At 38.5% G+C, this 21,579-nt stretch overlaps 1 protein-coding gene across 1 annotated transcript in view; it reads left to right on the top strand.

The window, feature by feature from the left end:
- Positions 1-18,947: 18,947 nt before the first annotated feature.
- The window catches only part of FGF14 (fibroblast growth factor 14), a 655,504-nt gene continuing 652,872 nt past the window's right edge, over positions 18,948-21,579 (top strand). The window contains exon 1 of the mRNA XM_008581838.1: positions 18,948-19,553. Within this exon, the coding sequence (XP_008580060.1) occupies positions 19,346-19,553 (208 nt within the window). The 5' untranslated portion in view covers positions 18,948-19,345. The remainder of the gene's footprint in view (positions 19,554-21,579) is intronic.

The raw sequence follows: 21,579 nt of genomic DNA, 5'->3' as shown, positions 1-21,579 counted from the left end.
CATAGAAGACAGGAACATTCCTGGGGACCTAGACAGGAGCCAAGGACAGCATCACAACCTGGCAGAAGTCAGAAGCATGCCAAAAAAAACCCCACTTCCATGAGGGTGGTCCCCAACAGCCACCACCACAACCACTGCTGCCACAAGGGCAGCTTGCCACCACAGTAGCAGCTTCAGCCACTATGCAGGTGGCTCACAGCCCACTCAACAACACTGACATAAAGAGAGTCACCAGTGGAGACTGGGAAAAGAAGAGGAAGTCTCCCTCATTAAAGCCCATTCCAGAGTGATAGAAGAAGCAACTGCTCTACCAGATGTCCAGACATAGAGATAGACTCAACATAGAGATACTAGAAGTATGATAAAACAAGAAATATGACACCACCAAAGGAACACAGCAATTCTTAACAACCAGACCCTATAGAGAGTGAAATCCTTAAATGACTGAAAAGGGATTCTGAGCAACCATCTTAAGGAAATTCATGAGATAAGAGAAGACTCATTTAAACAACATAATGAAGCAAGAAAAAAATATCCAGAATATGAAGGAAGAAATTTACAAAGAGATTAATACCACAAAAAAGAATGTAGCAGAACTCCTGTGTTTTAGTCTGTTTTGTGTTGCTATAATAGAATACCTGAGACTAGATAATTTGTAAAGAAAAGAGGTTTATTTAGCTTATGATTCTGGGACAGCTGCATCTGGCATGGGCCTCAGGCTGCTTCTACTCATGGCAGAAAGTGGCAGGCAGCCAGTGGGTACAAGCAGATCACATGGAGAGAGGAAGCAAGAGAGAGAGAGAAGGTGCCAGGGTCTTTTTAAAGCAATGAGCTCTTGTGGGAACTAATAGAGTGAGAACTCACTCATTAATCTCTCCTCCCCCAGGGAGAGCATTAATCCATTCATGAGGGATCCACCCCCATGACTCAATCAGTTTCCAACACTGCCACATTGGAGATCAAATTCCACATGAGTTTTCGAGGGGACAACACATCCAAACTCCATCATCTTGGAACTGCAAAATTCATTTGCCAAGTTAAAAAACACAAGCACAGCTTAAGCAGCATATTAGAGCGAGCAGAATAAAGAATTTCAGATGTCAAAGATAGTCTTCTTGAAACAACAAAGGCAGACAAAAAAAAAAGGGGGGGGGGGAAAGATTTTAAAAATGAAAAGCCCTAAGAGAACTAGCAGACAACCTTAAGCACACAAACATCCAAATCATGGGTGTTCCAGAAAGGGAGGAGATAGGAAAAGGTATTGAAAACCTGCTCAATGAAATAATTATGAGAACTTCACAGGTATAGGAAGAGACAAAGACCTGAAGATCCAGGAGGCTCAAAGATTCCCAAACATACTCAATGCAAAAAGATCCTCTCTGAGACACATTATAATCTAACTGGCAAAGCTCAAAGACAAAGAGAGAATCCTAAAAGCAGCAAGAGAAAAGCATCAAGTCACCTATAAGGGAGCCTGTGTCAGACTAACAGCTGACTTTTCAACAGAAACTCTAAAGGCCAGAAGAAAATGGGATGATATATTCAGATTACTAAAAGAAAAAAACTACCAGCCAAGAATATTACACCCAGAAAAGCTATCTTTTGTAAATGAGGGAGAAATGCTATATTTCCCAGATAAAAACTGAGGGAGATCACCATCACATAATCATCCCTGCAAGAAATTCTCAAGGATTAGAAGGTTGTGCATCTGGAATCCAAAAAATGATAATCACTCCCACGAATACACATGAAAGAACAAAACCCACTAATAAAACAAAAATGCTAATGAGAAAGAGAAAGAAACTAAACTTTACCACTTCAAAAAGACAACAAAAATTGAAGACAAACAATAAAAGGGGATGAAAGGAGCAAAAGACATTTAAAACATCCAAACAAAAATTGGTAAAATGCCAGGAGTAAGACAGTACCTTTCAATAACAACCCTAAATGTAAATGGATTAAGTTCCCCACTCAAAAGACACACACTGACTAATTGGATTAAAAAGCTAGACCCAACTATATGCTGTTTTCAAGAGACTCACCTCACCTGTAAAGACACACACAGACTAATAGTGAAGGGATGGAAAAAAGATATACCATGCAAATAGAAACCAAAAGTGAGCAGGAGTAGCTATTTTTGTATCAGAAAAAATAGCCTTTAAACCAAAAACCATAAAAGGAGACAAAGGAGGCCACTTTATAATGATAAAGGGATCTATCCAGCAGATATGATACTCATAGATATATGTATACCCAAAAAGAGAGTATATATATCTGGGTAGATATATGAAGCAAATACTATTAGGCCTAAAGAAAGAGGTAGACCCCAATATGATAATAGTGGGGGGCCCAACACCCCTATTTCAGAGTTGGACAGATCATCTCATCATCAAATCAACAGAGAAGCACAGGATTTAAGCTACACTTTATATCAGTTGGATTTGGCAGATATGTACAGAACATTTCATCCACCAATTACAGAATATGCATTCTTTCCATCAGCACATGGAAGATTCTCCAGGATAGAACACATGTTAGGTCACAAATCAAGCCTCAGTAAATTTTTAAAAATTGAAATCATTTCATGTATTTTCTCAGACCACATGGATTAAAACTAGAATTCAATAAAAAGTGAAACTCTGGAAACTATACAAATACATAGAAATTAAACAACAGGCTCCTGAATGACCAATGGGTCCAGGAAGAAATTAAAAAGAAAATCAAAAAATTTCTTGAAACTAACAAAAATAAGGATACATCATATCAAAACCTGTGGGATACTGCAAAAGTTATAATAAGAGGGAAGTTTATTGCAATAAATGCTTACATCAAAAGAATAGAAAGATTTCAAATAAACAACCTAACACTACCCCTCAAAGGATTAGAAAAAGAAGAACAATCCAATTCCCAAATTAGTAGAAGGAAAATATAATTAAGATCAGAGAACTAAATGAAATATGGTCCCCCAAATGATACAAAAGATCAGTAAAACAAAAAGTTGTTTTTTTGAGAAAGTAAACAAAATAGAAAAATTATGAGCTAGGCTAACTTAAAAAAGAAGAAAGAAGACCCAGATAACAAAAATGAGAAACAAAAAAAGAAACATTACAATCAATACCACAGAAATAGAAAGAATCATTAGAGACTATTATAAACAACTATACAACAACAAATTTGAAAACCTGGAGGCAAAGTATACATTTCTGTACACATACAAACTACCAAGACTGAACCAAGAAGAAACAGAAAACCTGAAAACACCAATAACAAGCAAGGAGATTGAAGCAGTAATCAACAGTCTCCCAACAAAGAAAGGCCCAGGATCAGATGGCTTTACTGCTGAATTCTACCAAGACTTTAAAGAGGAATTAATACCAATTCTCTTCAAACTATTCCAAAGAATTGAAACAGAGGCCATTCCCCCAAATTCATTCTATGAGGTCAGCATTTCCCTGATACCAAAATCAAAGATCTAATAAAAATAGAAAACTATAGGTGAATATCTCTGATGAATATAAAAACAAAAATCCTCAACAAAATATTAGCAGGCAGAATACAGCAAAACATCAAAATGATTATACACCATGATCAAGTGGGATTCCTCCCAAGAATGCAAGGATGGTTCAATATATGCAAGTCAATAAATGTGATGCACTATATCCACAAAATCAAGGACAAAAACCATATGATTATCTCAATAGATGCAAAAAAGCACTTGACAAAAATCAACATCTCTTATTGATAATGACTTTCAGCAAATTAGGTATAAAAGGAAAATATCTCAAAACAATAAAGGCCATATATGACAAGCCCACTGCCAACATCATACTGAATGGTAAAAACTGAAAGCTTTTCTCTTAAGAACAGGAACAAGACAAGGATGCCCACTATCACTACTCCTATTTAGCATCATATTAGAAGTACTAGACAGAGCAGTCAGGCAAGAGAAACAAACAAAAAAAAGGAATCCAGATTGGAAAAGACAAAGTCAAACTGTCCCCATTTGCAGATGACATGATCCTATAATATGGAAAAACCTAAGGGCTCTGCTAAAAATCTCTTAGAGCTGATAAATGATTTCAGTAAAGTTGTAGGATGCAAAATCAACATGCAAAAATCAGTAGCATTTTAATACTCCAATAACAAACTAGGAGAAAAAGAAATAAATAAAGCAAGCCCATTTACAATAGTCACCAAAAAATAAAATAAAATAAAATGAAATAAAATATGTAGGAATCAATTTAACCAAGGAGGTGAAAGATCTCTACAAGGAGAACCACAAGTCACTGCTGAAAGAAATTAAAGAGGAAACACAAAGATGGAAAGACATTCCATGCTCTTGAGTATTGGAAGAATTAACCATGTGAAAGTATCCAAAGTGATCTACAGATTCAATCAATCCCCATCAATATACCCATGACGTTCTTCATAGAAATAGAAAAAAAAAATCCTAACATTCATATGGAACAACAAAAGACCCCAAATAGGGCAATCCTGGGCAAATAAATAAATAAGTAAATAAAGCTGGAGGCATTACACTAACTGATTTCAAATTATATTGCAAAGATATATTGACCAAAACAGCATGGTGCTGGCATAAAAACAGAAACTTGGACTAGTGGAACAGACAGAGAACCAAGAAATCAATCCAAATACTTACAGCCAACTGGTATTTGTCAAGGGAAACAGGAGAATATAGTGGGGAAGGAACTGCCTCTTCAGTAAGTGGTACTGGGAAAACTGGACATCCATATGTAGACGTATGAAACTAGACCTGTTTCTCTCAGCATAAACTGAAATCAACTCAAAAAGGATTAAAAACTTTTATGTAAGACCCCAAACTATAAAACTACTATGAAAATATAGGGGAAACACCTCAGCAAGTCGGACTGGGCAAAGATTTTATGAATAAAGCACAGACAGCAAAAGAAAAAATAAGCAAATGGTATTATATTAAACTAAAAGACAACAAAAGAAAAAATAAGCAAATGATATCATATCAAACTAAAAGGCTTCTGTACAACAAAAGAAACAACAGAGACAAGAGGGAAGCTACAGAGTAAGAGAAAATATTTGCAAACTATGCATCTGAGGAGGTATTAATACCCAGAATATACAAGGGACCCAAACAACTTAACAGGAAAAAAACAAGTAACCCCATTAAAAAATGGGTAAAGGAGCTGAACAGACATTTCTCAAAGGATGATATGCCGATGGCCAACAGACACATGGAAAAAAAAAAAACTCAACTAAGCATTAGGGAAATGCAAATCAAAACCACATGGAAATATCATCCTAAAGTCAGTTAGACTGGCCATTATCAAAAAGACAGAGAAGAACAAATGCTGGCAAGTATACAGAGATATGAGAACCCTCCTACACTGTTGGTGGAACTGTAAGTTGGCACAGCTATTATGGAAAACAGTATGAAGGGTACTCAAACAACTACAGATAGAACTGCCATACGATTAGCAATCCCACTGCTGGGTGTATACCCAAAGAAATGGAAATCATCATGTCAAAGTCTTACCTGTACTCCCATGTTTATCGCAGCTGTGTTTATGATAGCTAAGAGTTGCAAGCAACCTAAATGTCCATCAGTGGACAGCTGGATAAGGAAAATGTGATGTGTGTATATATATATATATATATATATATATATATATATATATATATACACATACACACAACGGAATACTACTCAGTCATAAAAAGTAATGAAGTTCTGCCATTTGCAGCAATGTGGATGATCTTAAATAAAATTATGTTAAGTGAAACAAGCCAGGCACAGAAAGAGAAATACCACATATCTATGGTGATAAGTGGGAGCTTAAATAAAACAGACAAATAAAAGAAAGAAAAATATGGCAACCATAATTATTCCTTGAACTTTGAAAAGGAGAGAACAAAACTGAGGTTACTATTGGTGGAAAAGGTGGAGAGATGGGGAGGTTAGTGAGAAATTTGTAAAGGCCCACAATAAATGATTACATTTGTAATGTTGAATATATTAATTATCCTGAAAAAAAATTGTTAAAAAGTAAATAAAATGTACAATTATTAAAAAAAAGAATCTGTCATCTGGAAGACAGGTCAGGTAGAAAGTTTCCATAATGATACACAAAGGGAGTAAAGGTTAGAAAATATAGAAAAGATTTTAAAAATCATATGGGAAGTAGTGAAAAGGAGTAGCATACATGTAATTAGAATCCTAGAAGAAGAGGAGAAAATTGATGGGGCAGAAGCATTATTAACAAAAATACTTGTGGAGAATTTTCCAAGTATGTTAAAGTATATCAAACTACAGGTTCGAAAAGCCCAAGTCAAATAAATACAAATAAAATCACATGTAGTTATATCCTATTCAAACTATAGAAAATAAAACACATTAAGAAAAACGTAAAGGCAGTCACAGAAAATAAGACACACATTACCTTTAGGCCAACAGAAATAAGAAAATTTCTGACTTTTCCAAAAAACTCTAGCAGATAAGAAAATAGTAACGACATAATTAAAGTGTTGAAAGAAAAACTCAACATAGACTTCTATACCTAGCCAAACTGTTTTTCAAAAATGAATGTGAAATAAAGACATTTCAGATAAAGGAAATCTGAGAAAACAGAGCACGGAAAAACCAAGAGCACTCAAAAAATATAAATATAAATAAATGTTGATTATAATTACAATGCATTGTTTAAAACATATGTAAAGGTAAACTATAAGTCAACATTAGTTCAAAAGTTAAGAAGGAGGTAAATGAATTTAAATAGTTATAAATTTCTTGCACTATGAGGAAAGTGGTAAATCACTTGAAATTGGAACTAAATGTTCAAAAAAAGTTTAAAGTGACCTTTAATAGGATCTGAGCTTGTAACATTGGCTAGGTATAAAGAAACTTAGACTTTTTTTGCACACATACACACAAACACAAATTTTTTTTTTGATGAAGAGGTGATGAAAGGAATTATTATTTCAGTTGTGTAAATTTTGTTAGAAAATTATGAGGAAAATACTCAAGGAGATATTTTACAGAATCTAAAAGATCTCTAATGTAGGTTCCAAACAATTTCCTAGAGAATGCAAGAGGTTTCCAACAATAGCAATGATAATTAATTCAAAATTTGGAAAATTTAAACTTTTATTTTAAGCTTCTGATGGGTCGTGTGACGTCAAATACTGCCCAATTAATACTTAAGGCTACATTTTGTCTCAGAAGATTTAAGCTTTTAAAAAAGAAATATATACATTTGCATCCTAAAAAATCGAACTCATATACCATTAATATTTTTGAATCTCTTATGTTTTTCAAAGAAAGATTTCAGGTAGGTATGAAGAAATTAGGCTAATCACAATGGACAATGTTTTAGCTATGTTATGTCAAAAACAAAGATTTATCAACATTTGGAACCAGGAGCCTGAAGTTTTCCCAGTTGCTTCAGTCTACTGTATGGTTCATATTGAAAATATCTGTGCTTGAGTTTTTGAAGCAGATTATATAAAGCGTCATGAATATGGTTATTAAAATAATTTAGTATATATGTATAAATGTTACGAATCATCAATTTCCAGTTTGTAGAAATGTTGAAAGAAATAGAAAACAATTAATTTAATGATCTTGTGGTCTTTCTCAAATGCTCGTCATTTGAATCATGGAATCACATTGGTCAAATCATGGAATCACATTATATTTCCATTAGACAGTACTGATATAGATAATTTTTATGATAGTATTAAAGGACTAAATTTTATTGACATTCAGTGATCATTTTACCCAATTACTGTAGTACAGATTTTTTCTTGAGTGCTAATGGAAAATTTACCAAATAGAACATATTCTGGGCCAAAAAGTCACTCTCAACATATTTCAAAGGATTCAGTTATATAAAGGTTTTTCACTGACCACAGTGGAATTAAAGTAGAAATCAGCATCGGAATATAAATGGAAAATCCCTGTATGCATAAAACTATAATGAGGTACCACCACACCAGAATGCCTATAATAAGAAGAGAGAAAACACCAGTGTTGTTGAGAGTGTGGAGAAATTGTAACTCTTGTATGTTGCTGGTGGGAGTGTAAATTTTCACAGTCATTTTGAAAAACTGGTAGTATTTCTTAAAGCTGGATATATGGTTAACCTATAATCTAGGTATCTACCCCAAGAAAATGGGTTATTATGTCCACCCAGACATGAACAAGGATAATCCTAATACGGAAACCATCCTAATGTCCATCAGTAATAAAGTGGGTAAACAATTATATATTTAAGAATGGAATAGATCACAGCAGTAAAAAGAATGAGCCATTGTTACGTGTAACAAGATGTGAGAACACTTGCCAGAGAGTCTGGCAGCACCACTTACTGGCTGGGATTCTGTGGGTAGCTCCTCCAACCTTTTGAAACTCAGTTTCCTCAGTTATAAAATAGCCTTCCATCTCATATTTATTGTAAATTATCAACTTATATTCAGTAGAGTGCCTGACATGAAGAAAATGTTCAGCAAATGTTAGCCATTTCTACCTAACACTGTGAGGTAGGCTTGAGGAACAGGGAGGTTAAAGCTGAAGATATGCACTGAGTGAATCCAAGATTTGCAGTTCTGGGGGTTCATATGTCAGGGCTCAGATACTCTTATGGATTCTATGTGGCACAGACCACCACCCTCATATTAAAAATAAGGTCACAATCACAACCTGTCTTTAATAATTATTAGGTTTCCCAGATGACACCTTGAAAATGCTCCTTAGCAAAGTCCTCTTGGGGCTACATATATAATTTCTTTTGCAGCCATTTTGAACTGATCAGAAGACAGACATCAAGACCCAAGACTATGCTGAGTTTCCTCATGAAAAGGGACTTCTTGTTCCCTGATTTTGTGTTGTACTGTGTAACATGTGTCTCAAAAACTTTCTGGCTGTGCACCACACAAAGTATGCTTACTGGTTGTATACTACATTGGGTAGGTAGGTTACTTAGCTTCTCTGTGCCTCAATTTCCTCATTTGTAAAATGGAGATTATACCTACCTCCTAAGGTCATGATGAGAACAATGCCTAGCACAAATTAAGTCCTCACTAAATCTATCTTAATCATCACATGATTGTTATTGTTATCACCACATCTTGTGGTAGTAACATCCCACCTTAAAATTTCTTCTCTGTCAGCTCTACGGATGCATTAGCCACCCTTCTCTGCAATGTGTGCCCAGAGTCTGGACACCGAAGACTGTATCACCTGGGCTCTCTGTCCTCTGTCTTCCACTTGGGTTTGGCAATAGGATATAGCAGCTGGAGAAGAGGGGGTGGAACAAGAAAATTCACCCTATACAACTCACGATGCCCGCCTCTTCTATTATTCTGGCTTTCCCTGCAAACCTGTAATATTACATTCTCTCTTTTCCTCTTCAGCAAAGTAATAGTAATGGTTTCCTACCATTGCTGGGGCCTGGGGGCCCTCAAAATCACTTGTTATTTTCCTTAACCCTGCCTAATTTGCTATAGTTTCTTTGAAAAATCTTGTTGGTTAAGCCCTTCTGAGTGGAAGTTACTTCTTACTGAGATTTTTATGAAAATAAATTTAATAAAATAAAACTACTCTGGTGTTCTTCTGACTGGACCCTCCAAATTCAGCCACAAGTCCCAGAAAAATGGGTCACAATCAATCAATTTCAAACTTCATACTGTATTCAAAATCACCGTTCTTTCTGAATCCATGTCTGTCTTCTTTGAACCAGCTCATGTCTGAACACTTCTCTGAAGACGGGTCTCCTTGGCCCACAAGTGTAGAGCCGTGAGGCCTAGCATACAGAGCTCTGTGCAAATTAGAAAAAAAAAAAAAAAGATGTCTCCTCTCCTCTGGATGATTCAATTAGAGAAATTCACCTTTTCTAGTTTGACAGATCAGAAAAAGCATACAGTCTGGGCCAACCAATTAGAAAATAATACTACCTCTGGAGAACCAATTTAAAACAGGCAGCTTAGTGGGGTAAGCCAATTAGAAAAAGATGCCCTTTTTAGTTTAGGCTGATGTCACTCTGCCAGGGCATTGACTTGGCAAATGGGGGCAGGTTGTGTTTTAGTCCTGACTCACGCCCCGTTGGTCAGCTGCTGCCTGCGAGGTTGCTGTGTTCAAAGTTAAACAGCAGCGTTATGCTGCAAATAGTGGTCTTTCCCCCCATATTGTAGGAAATAAAATGGAAACATTATTGATGGATTTTTTTTCACTCAATTTTATTTTTTCTCCCAAATTCTACTTGATATTTTAGTGCCTGATGCTGCTAATGTTCATACTGTTATCTAATAAGGATGGTATATGTTTTATCACAAAAGTATAGTAACTTTATGTTTACTAAAACACTGTTCTATGTGGTTCTGCATTGAGCATTTTGACTTCCCATCTTCCACTAACTGAACATATTCAAAAGCCTTACTTTAAAGTATTGGCATAATGGAATTATATCATACTCAATTTACTAATGCACCTTTAAAACAGGCACATTCAAAAACTTGGGAATACCTAAATAAAGTATGTGCTAATTTTAAAAAGCAAAACAAATACAAAAATATATACTAATACGTATATGTGTACCAGAGTTTGAGGAATATGTATTCATTAAAGGAAAGTGATTGATATTGAGGTTAAAATATGACTTGTGTATTTTAATTTTAATTTTATCCAAATTATAAATTCCTAAAGTATTAGTCTGAATAGGGCTAAATACTTATGTATTATTTAGTTGTCATATTTATTTAAAAAATTAGAACTAAGTTAACGTTAAGTAGTAGTTATCCTGAGCCGTTATACATATGTGTGTGTGTATTCTATTATTTATCTCGCCTGGACAAGCAATAAAGTAAAAGTGCATCATTTGTCCAAATGCCAATAACACATTAAACCATATTAATGTTCAAACACGTTTTAAACATTTTTCAGACTTTCATAGACAGTGATTTATTTAGGTTCACTTAAATCTACACTATTGTAAATGTTCACGAGGATGTCTGTTGACATGAAATGGGATTTTTTTTCTCATAATGTAATCTTCAGAATCTAAATTTATGTGGGAATTACTCAGGACATGAATAATTAAACATGTATACATCTGAGATTATTAGGGTGCTATATTAAGCAAGTTAAATAACCTTAATTTTTGACCTCTGAAAACTGGCTCAACAGACTTGTGCCATTTATTTTTGGCAATATAAATTCTCTTTGAGTTGGCATTTTTCTTTGTTTAGTTTGTAGCCTAAATGTTAGAGTATATGACACATTTTTTTGAATTGTAATTTTCACATTAATTTTGCTAAATTGCTTTATGAATGACATTTTAACCTAATGACAGGAAGTTTTGGTTTACAAGTCAAATAGTTCCACATATTTTCTTATATGAGAGTTGAATTTGATTTTATAAACATTTTTTGAGGAAATATTGGAAATAAGTCCAACTAAGTCATTTTTATTCAATTCAAAGCAAAAAGTAGTACAGATTCAACTTGATTCTCTCCAAAAAGTGACCTGTTGGAAGCATGTGCAGGAAACATTTATAGAAGGACATAAGCATGCTAAGGAAACACTTATAGAAGGGACGACTCTGTTTATGTGTTTAATGGTGTATAATAAAACATGTAGATAATAGATTGAAGCTCTCATTGATACCTGATGTTTTGGTATCAAGTAAACTATCATAGACTCAATGCAAATTTTTTATCAACGAGGTACCAAGTGCCTGTAATAACCTAAATCCTAGACAGAGGAAACACTGTGTCTCCACCTGGGATCAGTCAGGAAAACTGAAACCATTTGATGTTTTCTGGTTTCAAAGTGTTTCAACACAGGAATAGGAATTTAGAACTGTTAGAAAGCAGGGAGGTGGAAGTCAGAGAAACTGTCACTCATGATTTAAGCCTGGAGCACTGAAAATGGATTTTCTCAAGAGTCGATTGGGAAGTGGCTGGGATTCATGGGAATTTCACTCTGCAGCAGCAAATTCGTGGTTCTTAAGGATGGAACAGGAACCCACTGTGAATCTCACATTGGCTGGCCACTGCCTTCAGAGTATAATGGCCCCTTCTTGTCTTCTACATCTACATCTCCTTTGAGGGCCTCTCACCAGACAGAGTTAACCTACAACCACACAAAAGGGTATTCTGGGAAGTTTATTCCTGGCTTCTTCGGGTGAGCTTGGAACAGGGTGGTGGTGGTGCTGAGTTGACCACAGACAATTCATCATACAGAGAGATGTTCCTCTTCTATTTAGGCCACATATTCAATAACATTATCCTCATCTCCCAGTTAACAAAATTTTATGAAGTAAACTATTGTCCACGGCAGTAATTTTCTGAATTTTGGAATATATTAATCTCTTCTCAAATTAAGAAAGTAAGAAATTTCAGTGGACAAATTTCTCCTGTAAATTTAAAATGATGTATCCAAAGTTGTCCTATTCAATAGCTATAGAAATTAAGAAACCAGATTCTACATTAAAAAAAAATGTAGTCACCCCTTAGAATACTTCAAATCATAGACAACATTGATTTTCCACTGGATCATACTTCCCTAGAACAAGGTAAAACAATAATTTGAGTTAGTGGGAAGAAAGTAGAGTGCAGTTTGAAGAAGTCTTTAAAAAGTTACTATGGCTTAGATTTGGTTTTAGTCAAGATATTTAATTCATATTGTCATTTAAATCACATTAAAGAAGGCTTAATATGTTTATCAATAGCAGGCATAGGTTATAAAGGTCTAGAGAAATTGATACAACGAGCTATGCTGCATAGGTCCTCATATTGTGTATGGCCAATCCTACTTGTAAAAGGTTAACTCCCACCTGCCTCAAACGATGCAGAGGGACCCTCTTGACTCTTGCTGGGGTTGTACAGCGAACTGGGTTTTATTGTCAGTCATGTCTCTGTGGGCTGAGATAAAGTTCATTTCAGTAAGAAATGAAGCCTTGTAGCATGTTGCCAAGAGAAGCTCGTATTTCTGAGGACACAAGGGAATTCACCTGCTTCTGCCTGTATTGCTTGGCAGGTTCTTCCCTTTTTTATTATCATATTCTCTTAACATCAAAGGTTCAAAGAGGAGGCTTTTCTTATATTGTTTTCTTATATTTTGAGGTTTTAGGAAGTAGTAATTAATTTTGCCTCTTCCCACCTACTTCTGAGTTCAGATACAATTAAGAAAAATGGCCACACAAGTTAGAAAGAGGGAAATAAAAATATTAGTTATATTATTGATGAAGTTGTTTGGGGGAAGGAAATTTATGATCCCTGTGGACAAGGATCGGTCTGCCTAAATACTCCCCCCCACAACTGGAAATCCCAGTGATCATCCAAGAAAGAGTTTGGATCTAGAGAACAGGCACTTTTACCCAGAACCCTGGCCTTCCCTGTTCAATCCTGTCTTGGCTTGATTTTTCCCAGAAAACAAAAATTCTAGAACAAGTAGCTTATCTAGGAGGGAATAGAAGATGTGATGGGGAGTGGATATAAGCAAGGGGAGAGAGCCAATAGTGCGGTGTTAAGCCAGCTGCCCCAGTGGGAGAATGTGTCTTAATCCCACAAGGAAACTACAAAAGGATGTGAAACACATGCTTCATTATTATCCCTCCCAAGAGGCAAAGAAGCTGGAGTATTGAGTGATGGAGAAATCCTCCCAGGGAGTGCTAATTCCTAGGCTGTTCTGAAAGTGCCTAGACAGAGGGGCCCTCTGTGGTTTGGACAAAAATCCCCCAAGCTCTGGGATGGAATTACCAGCAGCTGGAAGTCGATCAGAAAATACAGATATGGTAGGATGAAAGGAATACGTGTGGGGCACTGATGATGTTTGTTACAAGCCCCATAAAGAGTTCAGAGAGAGATAGGTGTCCAGACCTGCTTCTAGAAGTGCAGCTATAGGCCCTGAGCCTGACCCAATGCTTCTGGAGGAAGCAGAGGGGTCTGAAAACTTCTTTCAGGCAGGCAGATCACAAAGATAAAGAGACAAGAAGGGGCTGGGCCACTTGAGTCATTCCTCCTTCATTGAGCAGTTGGGAGGGGGCAGATAAGGACTGAAGTTACCATCCAGATTGTTCCCTCCAGGAGAGAGGAGCAGAGGTTTTCTATGCTGTAGATCAATGTAGGAACACGGGGAGAGGAAGAACAGGGTACTAATGAGCACAGTAATGTGAAATTTAGAATTATTTCTTAAAAAGTAGTAATAATTCTTAACACCAACAATGTAGAAGAAATAAGTGTGCAAACAACAAAAGGCTCCATCTTTTCGAAAGAGGTTTACAAGGTAAGTATAGACACTGAAGTCGTTGTGTATACATGGGTCTTCTTTTTCTATCTCTAGTCCCTTTATGACCAGCTCTTTCAAACACTTTGCTCTCTGTCTTCTTTGAGTGATCAAAGATTTATTGTGATGGTTATAAGCTCTAAACTGCCATAGGTTACATCTGATGGGCAAAGAGTAGGGCAGAGAAGGCGAGAGGGGAAGTACGACCTGATAGTGTGGTGTTTGCTCTGGTAGTGAGGATAAGCAAGGATGGTTTGCGAGAGGCAGCTAAAAGATAAATAGCTCCTACGGTGAACGGAAAGGAGTGGCAGACTGTGGATAAAGTCATAGGTTGTATATTATGTGTGCCGTTATTAACACAAGCCCAGTCCATAAGATAGCAGGGAGGTTAAGCTGCTATAACAAACTCACACAAAAACAGAGTGACTCTGCCATGGTCCAAATGTTTGTGTCCCCCCAAATTCATAGGTTGAAAACTATGTGATAGCCTTAAGAGGTGAGGTCTTTGGGAGTAATTAGATTGTGAGGGCATATCCCCTCATGAAAGGGATTAGTGTTTTTATAAAAGGGGCTGACGGGAGTTTGTTGGCCCCTTTCAAAATGTGAAGACAGAGCAAGAAGGTGCCATCTGTGAGGGTAATGGGCTCTCACCAGACACTGACAGTGTCTTGATTTTGGACTTCCAGCCTCCAGAACTGTGAGAAATAAATTTCTGTTGTTTGTAATTTACCCAGTTTATGGTGTTTTGTTATAGTAGTGTGAACAAACGAAGTCAGGCTGAAATAAAATATAAGCTTTCTTCTCAGTGTGAAGGCAGGTGGGCAGTCCAGGACAGGTTGGTGGCTCTCTCCAAGGTCCTGGATTTCTTCTCCTTTGATACTGCACCATTCTTGGTGTGTTTTCCTATCCCTGCTGTCAAAGCTGCTTATGCCATTACCTTCCAGCTCACAGGGAAGAGGAAAGAGACAAGTGGAAGGTAAGCCACTCCCTTTGAAGAATGTGACCAGGAAGTTGAACATGTCACTTCCGTTCACATCTCATTGGTCAGAATCTAGTCACATGACCATACATAATTGTAATGGAGGCTGGGAACTACATTCTTCATCTGGGTATCCACGTGCCCTTCTAAAACTGCAATAGAGATGAGGATTTATTACTAAAAGGAAGAGTGAAATAGATGAACGACTGGGAACAAATAGAAAAAGCATGCTGAGATAGTTTTACAGATTTTTGGTGACTAATCTCATGAAAGTTCACATGTCCTATATTAAAATAAAATTTATACATTATTGTGCCATGAAAAGCTGATCACTACAGTATTTTAGTCTTGTTTATTATAATATACTGAAGTTTAACTTTTAAATAAACTTGATTATGAGTTCTGGTTTTATTTTTACTGTAGGCTTATGAAAACAGTCACAGATTTTTTTCTACATATGCATTACAGATTTTACTGTCTATTCTTACAGTTTCAATGAGGTTTCCCTTATCTTGTTTTTACCTATATGCATTTTGAAGCTTGTATTTCCTTTCTAATAGTTTTAATTTTTGTCATCTGGTATTGATTTGAATGTAGCATGACAAAAGGTAAGCAAATATTTTACATCCTTCAAAACAAAACTTAAATAATGGTTTGGAACTCAGGTAAGAGTAATAAGTATCTTTAGATCATCTCTGATCTGGAGGTCCACAGAAATCTGGGCTAACTCTTGGACCACTGTGGTCTTTATTGTGTAACTGGAAAGCTGGTGCAGTTTCATGACTTAGTGTCCAACATGGAGTTTTATACAGTTACTTTCACATAGTAGATGCTCAATAAAAATTGGTCGAACGATTGAATTAGGCCACTCAGAGCCCATGAGAAATTGTAGGTCCCTTGGACCAAAAGTAACCTACACCGGTATTATTCATCTTTTCCAGACAAAAGTAATTACTTTTTTGGTTGTTTGTTTAATAATGTGAATGATACCCTATGAAACATGAGTAAATAATGTATCATTAAATATAGGAAGGAAATGTAGAAATGTAAAAATTTTATACATTGAAAAAAATGATTTTTTTCTTCCTTTAAATAGCATAAAATATGAAAAGAGCTAACAGTGCCTGACATAGTATATTCTCAGTAAACAGTAGTCACAGTTTAAATTACAGTTTGTTTTATGTTGCTCCTTAGGTCACAGGACAAAGAAGTAACATATTTTCCACCAATATGTAGCAAAGGAAACCATAGTTTTCTGGCAGTCATCCTTTATTTTAATAGGGAACAAATTCACTGTCACAATGTAGTGAAGAGAGTAGAATTGGGAAATTCAAGAAGAACTGGTTTGAGAAATTCTCTATACAAACAGCATATAAAAAAATCCAATAATTTCAGAACATCTCCCCCAATTTTATTCTACTTGCAAAACACCCCCAGGATTTCAGGCAACTTTTACAGAAACTTAGAGCCTAATGAGTTTAGAAGACCTTGATGGAAAAATATTTTTTATTCAACTGTTTATCTGATATTTGCCCAGTAGTAATATATTGGGATATTCTGTAACCCCCTAGAGGACACCAGAATGTTATAGAAGCAGCATATGGTATCTGTTCCTGATTGACATTAAAAATCATTTCCTAATTATTTGGCAATGCTATCCCATTTTTCCTCTTTCCAAAAAGAATACGACTCTTTTCTCCTCCCATTCTGCTACTTCTTAGTAAGTCATTTAACATTAAATTCAAGTACTTTTAGTATTCCTTCTTTCTTTACTTCCCAAACTTTTTAGACTGAAGTTAATCTTACAAATTTCTTTAAGCAGTGTGACATGATTCTTTTGACACACAGAGGCCATTCCTATTTAATTTTAATAGAATTTACTTGTTTTAAATTCTTCTATCTTACCTAAAATTGACTGACGTTCCTCAGAAGGTTAGAATATTAGATGCAAATTTCAGCATCTCAAAATGCCTCAACTATTGGAAAATTCTAGGAATGGGGAAGTTGTTTATTACATTTTCATTTTTTGACAAATGATAACCAAAGAGTTAATTTTCTCTAAAATCAGGCTCTTCCATCAATCCTCAATGACATAAATATACATCTACTGCTTATAAAATAGTTTAATATACTATGCAGTAGAGGCTGTAGTTTTAATTTTGTAAAATTAAGATGAAACTTCAAAACATATATTTTTAAATTAGAGTTAAAATCTTTATGTCAGTTTTCCTGTAAAAATGGAAATAAGCTAGCATAAGTTTAATTCACTTGCCTGAAGAGAGTGAGAGTGGTCAATTCTCCTTTTCCAAAATTGCCAGCCCACAAATAGGATGAAATGCTAATTTTTATGAATTTTGAGTAGTGGTTACACTGGAGTTTGCTATATTGTTCCTTGTAATAGTTTGTACTAGTTTGTATATTGTATTTTTTTCCCCAAATAAAATAAAATATCAGTGGCTCTGCCCTAAATCCTTTGATTTTCTGAGAAAGTAAGAAGCTGGGTTATATCTTGAAGAAAACACAAAATTTGCCTGTTTTGTTAGGTTTAGATTATAGTGCAGGTGATATGCACAGATGAGAAGTACATGAGGGTGAATTTAATGTTCAATGAATAGGTGCAGAAATAAGCAACAAATTACAGTGTGATTGAAGCAGGATGCTTTTTACACAAAAAAGTAAAGATAATGTGTTGTCTGCCTAGAAAAGGGGTAAAATCTCTCATGTGCATATGACCCTTCCCACGAAAATAAGAGTTTGCTACAGAGATTTTACCACTTGCCCTTTTTAACAGGCTGTTATTGGAATTACATATTTGTCATATGCATAGTTTAAATTTTCCCAACAGTACTTGAAGTAGGATTTAAATCATAAGGATTAAAAGAACTTAAGTTTTCCTGAATGGTTTAGATCCTTTACACGCCGCCTTTGAAAATGAAAAGGTCGAACTACTTTCGGCCCTTTGGAGTGGTGTTGGTATGGAGTGGTATTGAACTCATTTCTTTTCCCCGCCCCCCCCCCCCATGTATTTTCTAAGGTTGAGTCATTACCCTTGTTAATTTTCCTTTCTAAAATTCACTTTTCACAGAAGGCTGCTGGAGCAGGCCGGCTTCTGCTCGGGAGCAGGAGGGAGAGGGTCGCGGCTGGGCTGGGCTTGGGGCTGGGGCGGCATGTGGAGGGACACTAGCAGGGACACTAGCAGGGACTGCAGTGACACTGCCCTCCCCGGGCTGGTTGAAGCATCTCACTGGTGACGGGTCTGAGAGCACGTGGCTACGTCATGGAAAGCCAGTCTTTTCAATGCAAACTTCAACACCTCCTGCTCCTCCCTCTAATGCCTGTAACTCACATCCGAGGCTGGGCGAGGAATCCGGAGGGGAGATTTTCCTCATGCTCACGATTGCTGGAAACGGGAAGAGCGAAAGGAAGGAGGCAGGGGGTTTGTGGCGCTCTCTGCCTACTACAGGACTGACAAGCGGAGGGGGCAGCTAGATCTGCATCTTTTCTTCGTGGTGATTGAGAACTGCAGGTTCAATCCGATCCCACTGAGCCCTGGCGATTGATTATTTAAAAAAATCGACACTGGGAGAAGGGAGGCTCTGTCTTCTGCTGTCAGACTCAATCTCGGAGGTGGTATTGGTGTGTGAGTGTGTGTGCTCGTGTTTTTTTCTTTTCTTTTCTTTTTCTTTCTTTCTTTTTTTTTTCTTTCTTTCCCTTTTTTTTTCTTTCTCTCCTAGGGACTACACAATGGCAGTCCTCTCTCAGTAAGATGAATCCTGCTTTGCCTTCTGCAGATCCACCCATCCTCATAGCGATCAAGTAAAAGGCTATGGTTTTCTCTTTGGGGATCTTTTGTGCATTACTGTTCTCCCTGATTAGTTTTGATCTCACTTGGGATTTCTTTGCTTTTTTGTTTGGCTTCGTATTGAAAAAGGATTTTTTTCCCAAGCCTTCGGTAATAAGCCGGTGGTGATCGAGGGGGGAATAAATCATTCACCCTGGCCGAAAAAAAACAATCACTGAGAAGTCTCAAAGAAATATACCACGTGAGGGGAGAACACTGGGAGAAGATCCGGAATATTATCGTTTTTCCTATGGTAAAACCGGTGCCCCTCTTCAGGAGAACTGATTTCAAATTATTATTATGCAACCACAAGGATCTCTTCTTTCTCAGGGTGTCTAAGCTGCTGGATTGCTTTTCGCCCAAATCAATGTGGTTTCTTTGGAACATTTTCAGCAAAGGAACGCATATGCTGCAGTGTCTTTGTGGCAAGAGTCTTAAGAAAAACAAGAACCCAACTGGTAAGCAAAACATGCATCGTGTTATGTTTTTCCTCATTATAACCTGTCTGTTGCTCATCGAGCTAGGTCTGCAGTTCTGCTATGCAGGAAGGCAGGGGAAACATGCGAGGAATCAGGACAGTGTTGCATATAGAGGTGTTGCATGAATAAACAAGTAACAGCTGGATGCGCGTCTGCGAGCCCGAAAACCATTATCAGCATCTCTTGGCTGTGACACAATCCATCGCTAGGAGGGAGGAGGAAACTTTTTAAAAAATGTATTTAGTTGCCTATGTTTGGAGGCACATTGAAGGGCTATGGCTTGAGGTTGTGCCCAAGGCAGCTGAAGCTTCTGTAGTTGCCAGGAAAAAAGAACCGTGAGCTCTCTCCTTACTTCTGCTGCAGGTTCGGGGACATAGGTCGGTGCCGAGAACCTGCTCTAGACTTTCTGATTAGCTTGCACAACATTCGCCACCCCGATCACCTTTACCGAAGTAAGAGACGCCCCCTCCCTCGCGGCCCCGCTCCTCCGTCGGCCCCCGCCTACCTCCCCCGTCTATCTCTGTAGCTCTCGGAGCCTGAGTATTAACTCAGTCGCCCTGTCTGCCTCCGACACATCCTGCCACCGGGAGCACTTGAGCAGGGCTTATGCCTGGAGGGAACCCCAGACTGAGAAGACAAACCCGGCCCCTCTAATACATGTAATTTAAGTCCTCCCTTTAAAAAGCAGTATTAAAACCCTGCGTCCGGGTCCCGTGGGGGGATGAGCCGGGCGGTGGTTCCCCGCTTCAAGCCTCCTGGTGATCATGCGCCCCGATTCCAAAGGGCCAGGGAAACTTGCAGTGCATTATATAAGAAATGCAAATGCAGGTGATTCGGGGAGTCGGGTCCCAGGGGTTCACTTCCCGGAGTCTCAGTCTGAGACGTTTGGGGGTGGCCCTCGGAGCTGTGGGCGAGCAACCGTGGGAGGCAAGGCCGGAGGGCTGCGTGGTGGCGGCGGCGGCGCCGGCGTAGAGGCTGGGCGCAGCCTTGCCCGGAACCGCGCACGCTGGCAGCCGGGGGTGTGTAGCTGGGTTCAGCGTGGAGAGGGACCCGCGACCGGGTGCTTGTGTCTGGGGCTGCGTTGGGAGGAGGGGGCGGGGGAACCGGCCGTCCCGCAGTGGCAGCCCGGGCGCTGGAGGTTCCTGACGCTGGCACTGCGGTGCAGTAGATCATGGCTCTCCGCGGCCTCCCTGACACCCCGAGCTCAGCCGGGGGCCGCAGTGGCACCCGAAGTCCCAGCGGTTGGGCAGCAAGTGGCTGCTGCCTCCCAGCCTCCAAACCTTACAAATGCAACGTAGCTGGGGTGGCGCGCTCCGAGGGGGCTGCCGCCTGCGGGTGCAGCGGGACGCACAGGAGGTGTGGGTGGGCGGGGATGGAGGCGGTGGGTGTGGAGGCTGAGCACCCTTTGCGGCCGCCACTTCTGCAGCAAAAGGGAAACTGAGAGTTGTTAGACCGCCCAAGAAGGCAGGTGCTGTCGTGCTCGGCGGAGGAGGTTGCCCCCAGCCCGGACGGCGGGGTGGCTGATGAGGCTCTGGGAGTCGCCTCTGGCTGCCCGGCGGGCTCGGTGCTGCAGTGAGTCTGTGCCTCTGTCCTGGAATCCTCATTCCTGTGTTCTAGCTTTGCACCCTTTCTAACCCTCCTGATCTGTTTTCTCTCTGTCCTCTGCCGTCCCCTGACCTTTTACCCTTCCCTCTCTGAACTCCTTAGCGTTTAGCAACTCTGAAATGATACCACCATCCTGAGAATTACCCAAGGGGGAAGCAGTATTGTCACCTAACCTTCCGCATTTCTATCTCAGCTAGGAGGCGTACCCCAATCCTAGGCATCAAACCTAACACTTGCTGATATCTTGTTCATGCAAACCCCCCTCCATCTGCAACACCATCTCACGACCTAATATAAAGACCACTTTTCCACTCCGAGACTTCCCAAAGTGGGACAAGCCATGGGCTGCAGTTGAGGGGGATGGGTTACTACTACACCCCGCAAAAACAGTGGTTTTTGA

Source organism: Galeopterus variegatus, unplaced genomic scaffold (assembly GCF_000696425.1).
Source record: "Galeopterus variegatus unplaced genomic scaffold, G_variegatus-3.0.2 Scaffold8, whole genome shotgun sequence".
Classification (NCBI taxonomy): Eukaryota; Metazoa; Chordata; class Mammalia; order Dermoptera; family Cynocephalidae; genus Galeopterus; species Galeopterus variegatus.
This window is presented reverse-complemented; position numbering and strand designations above follow the sequence as displayed.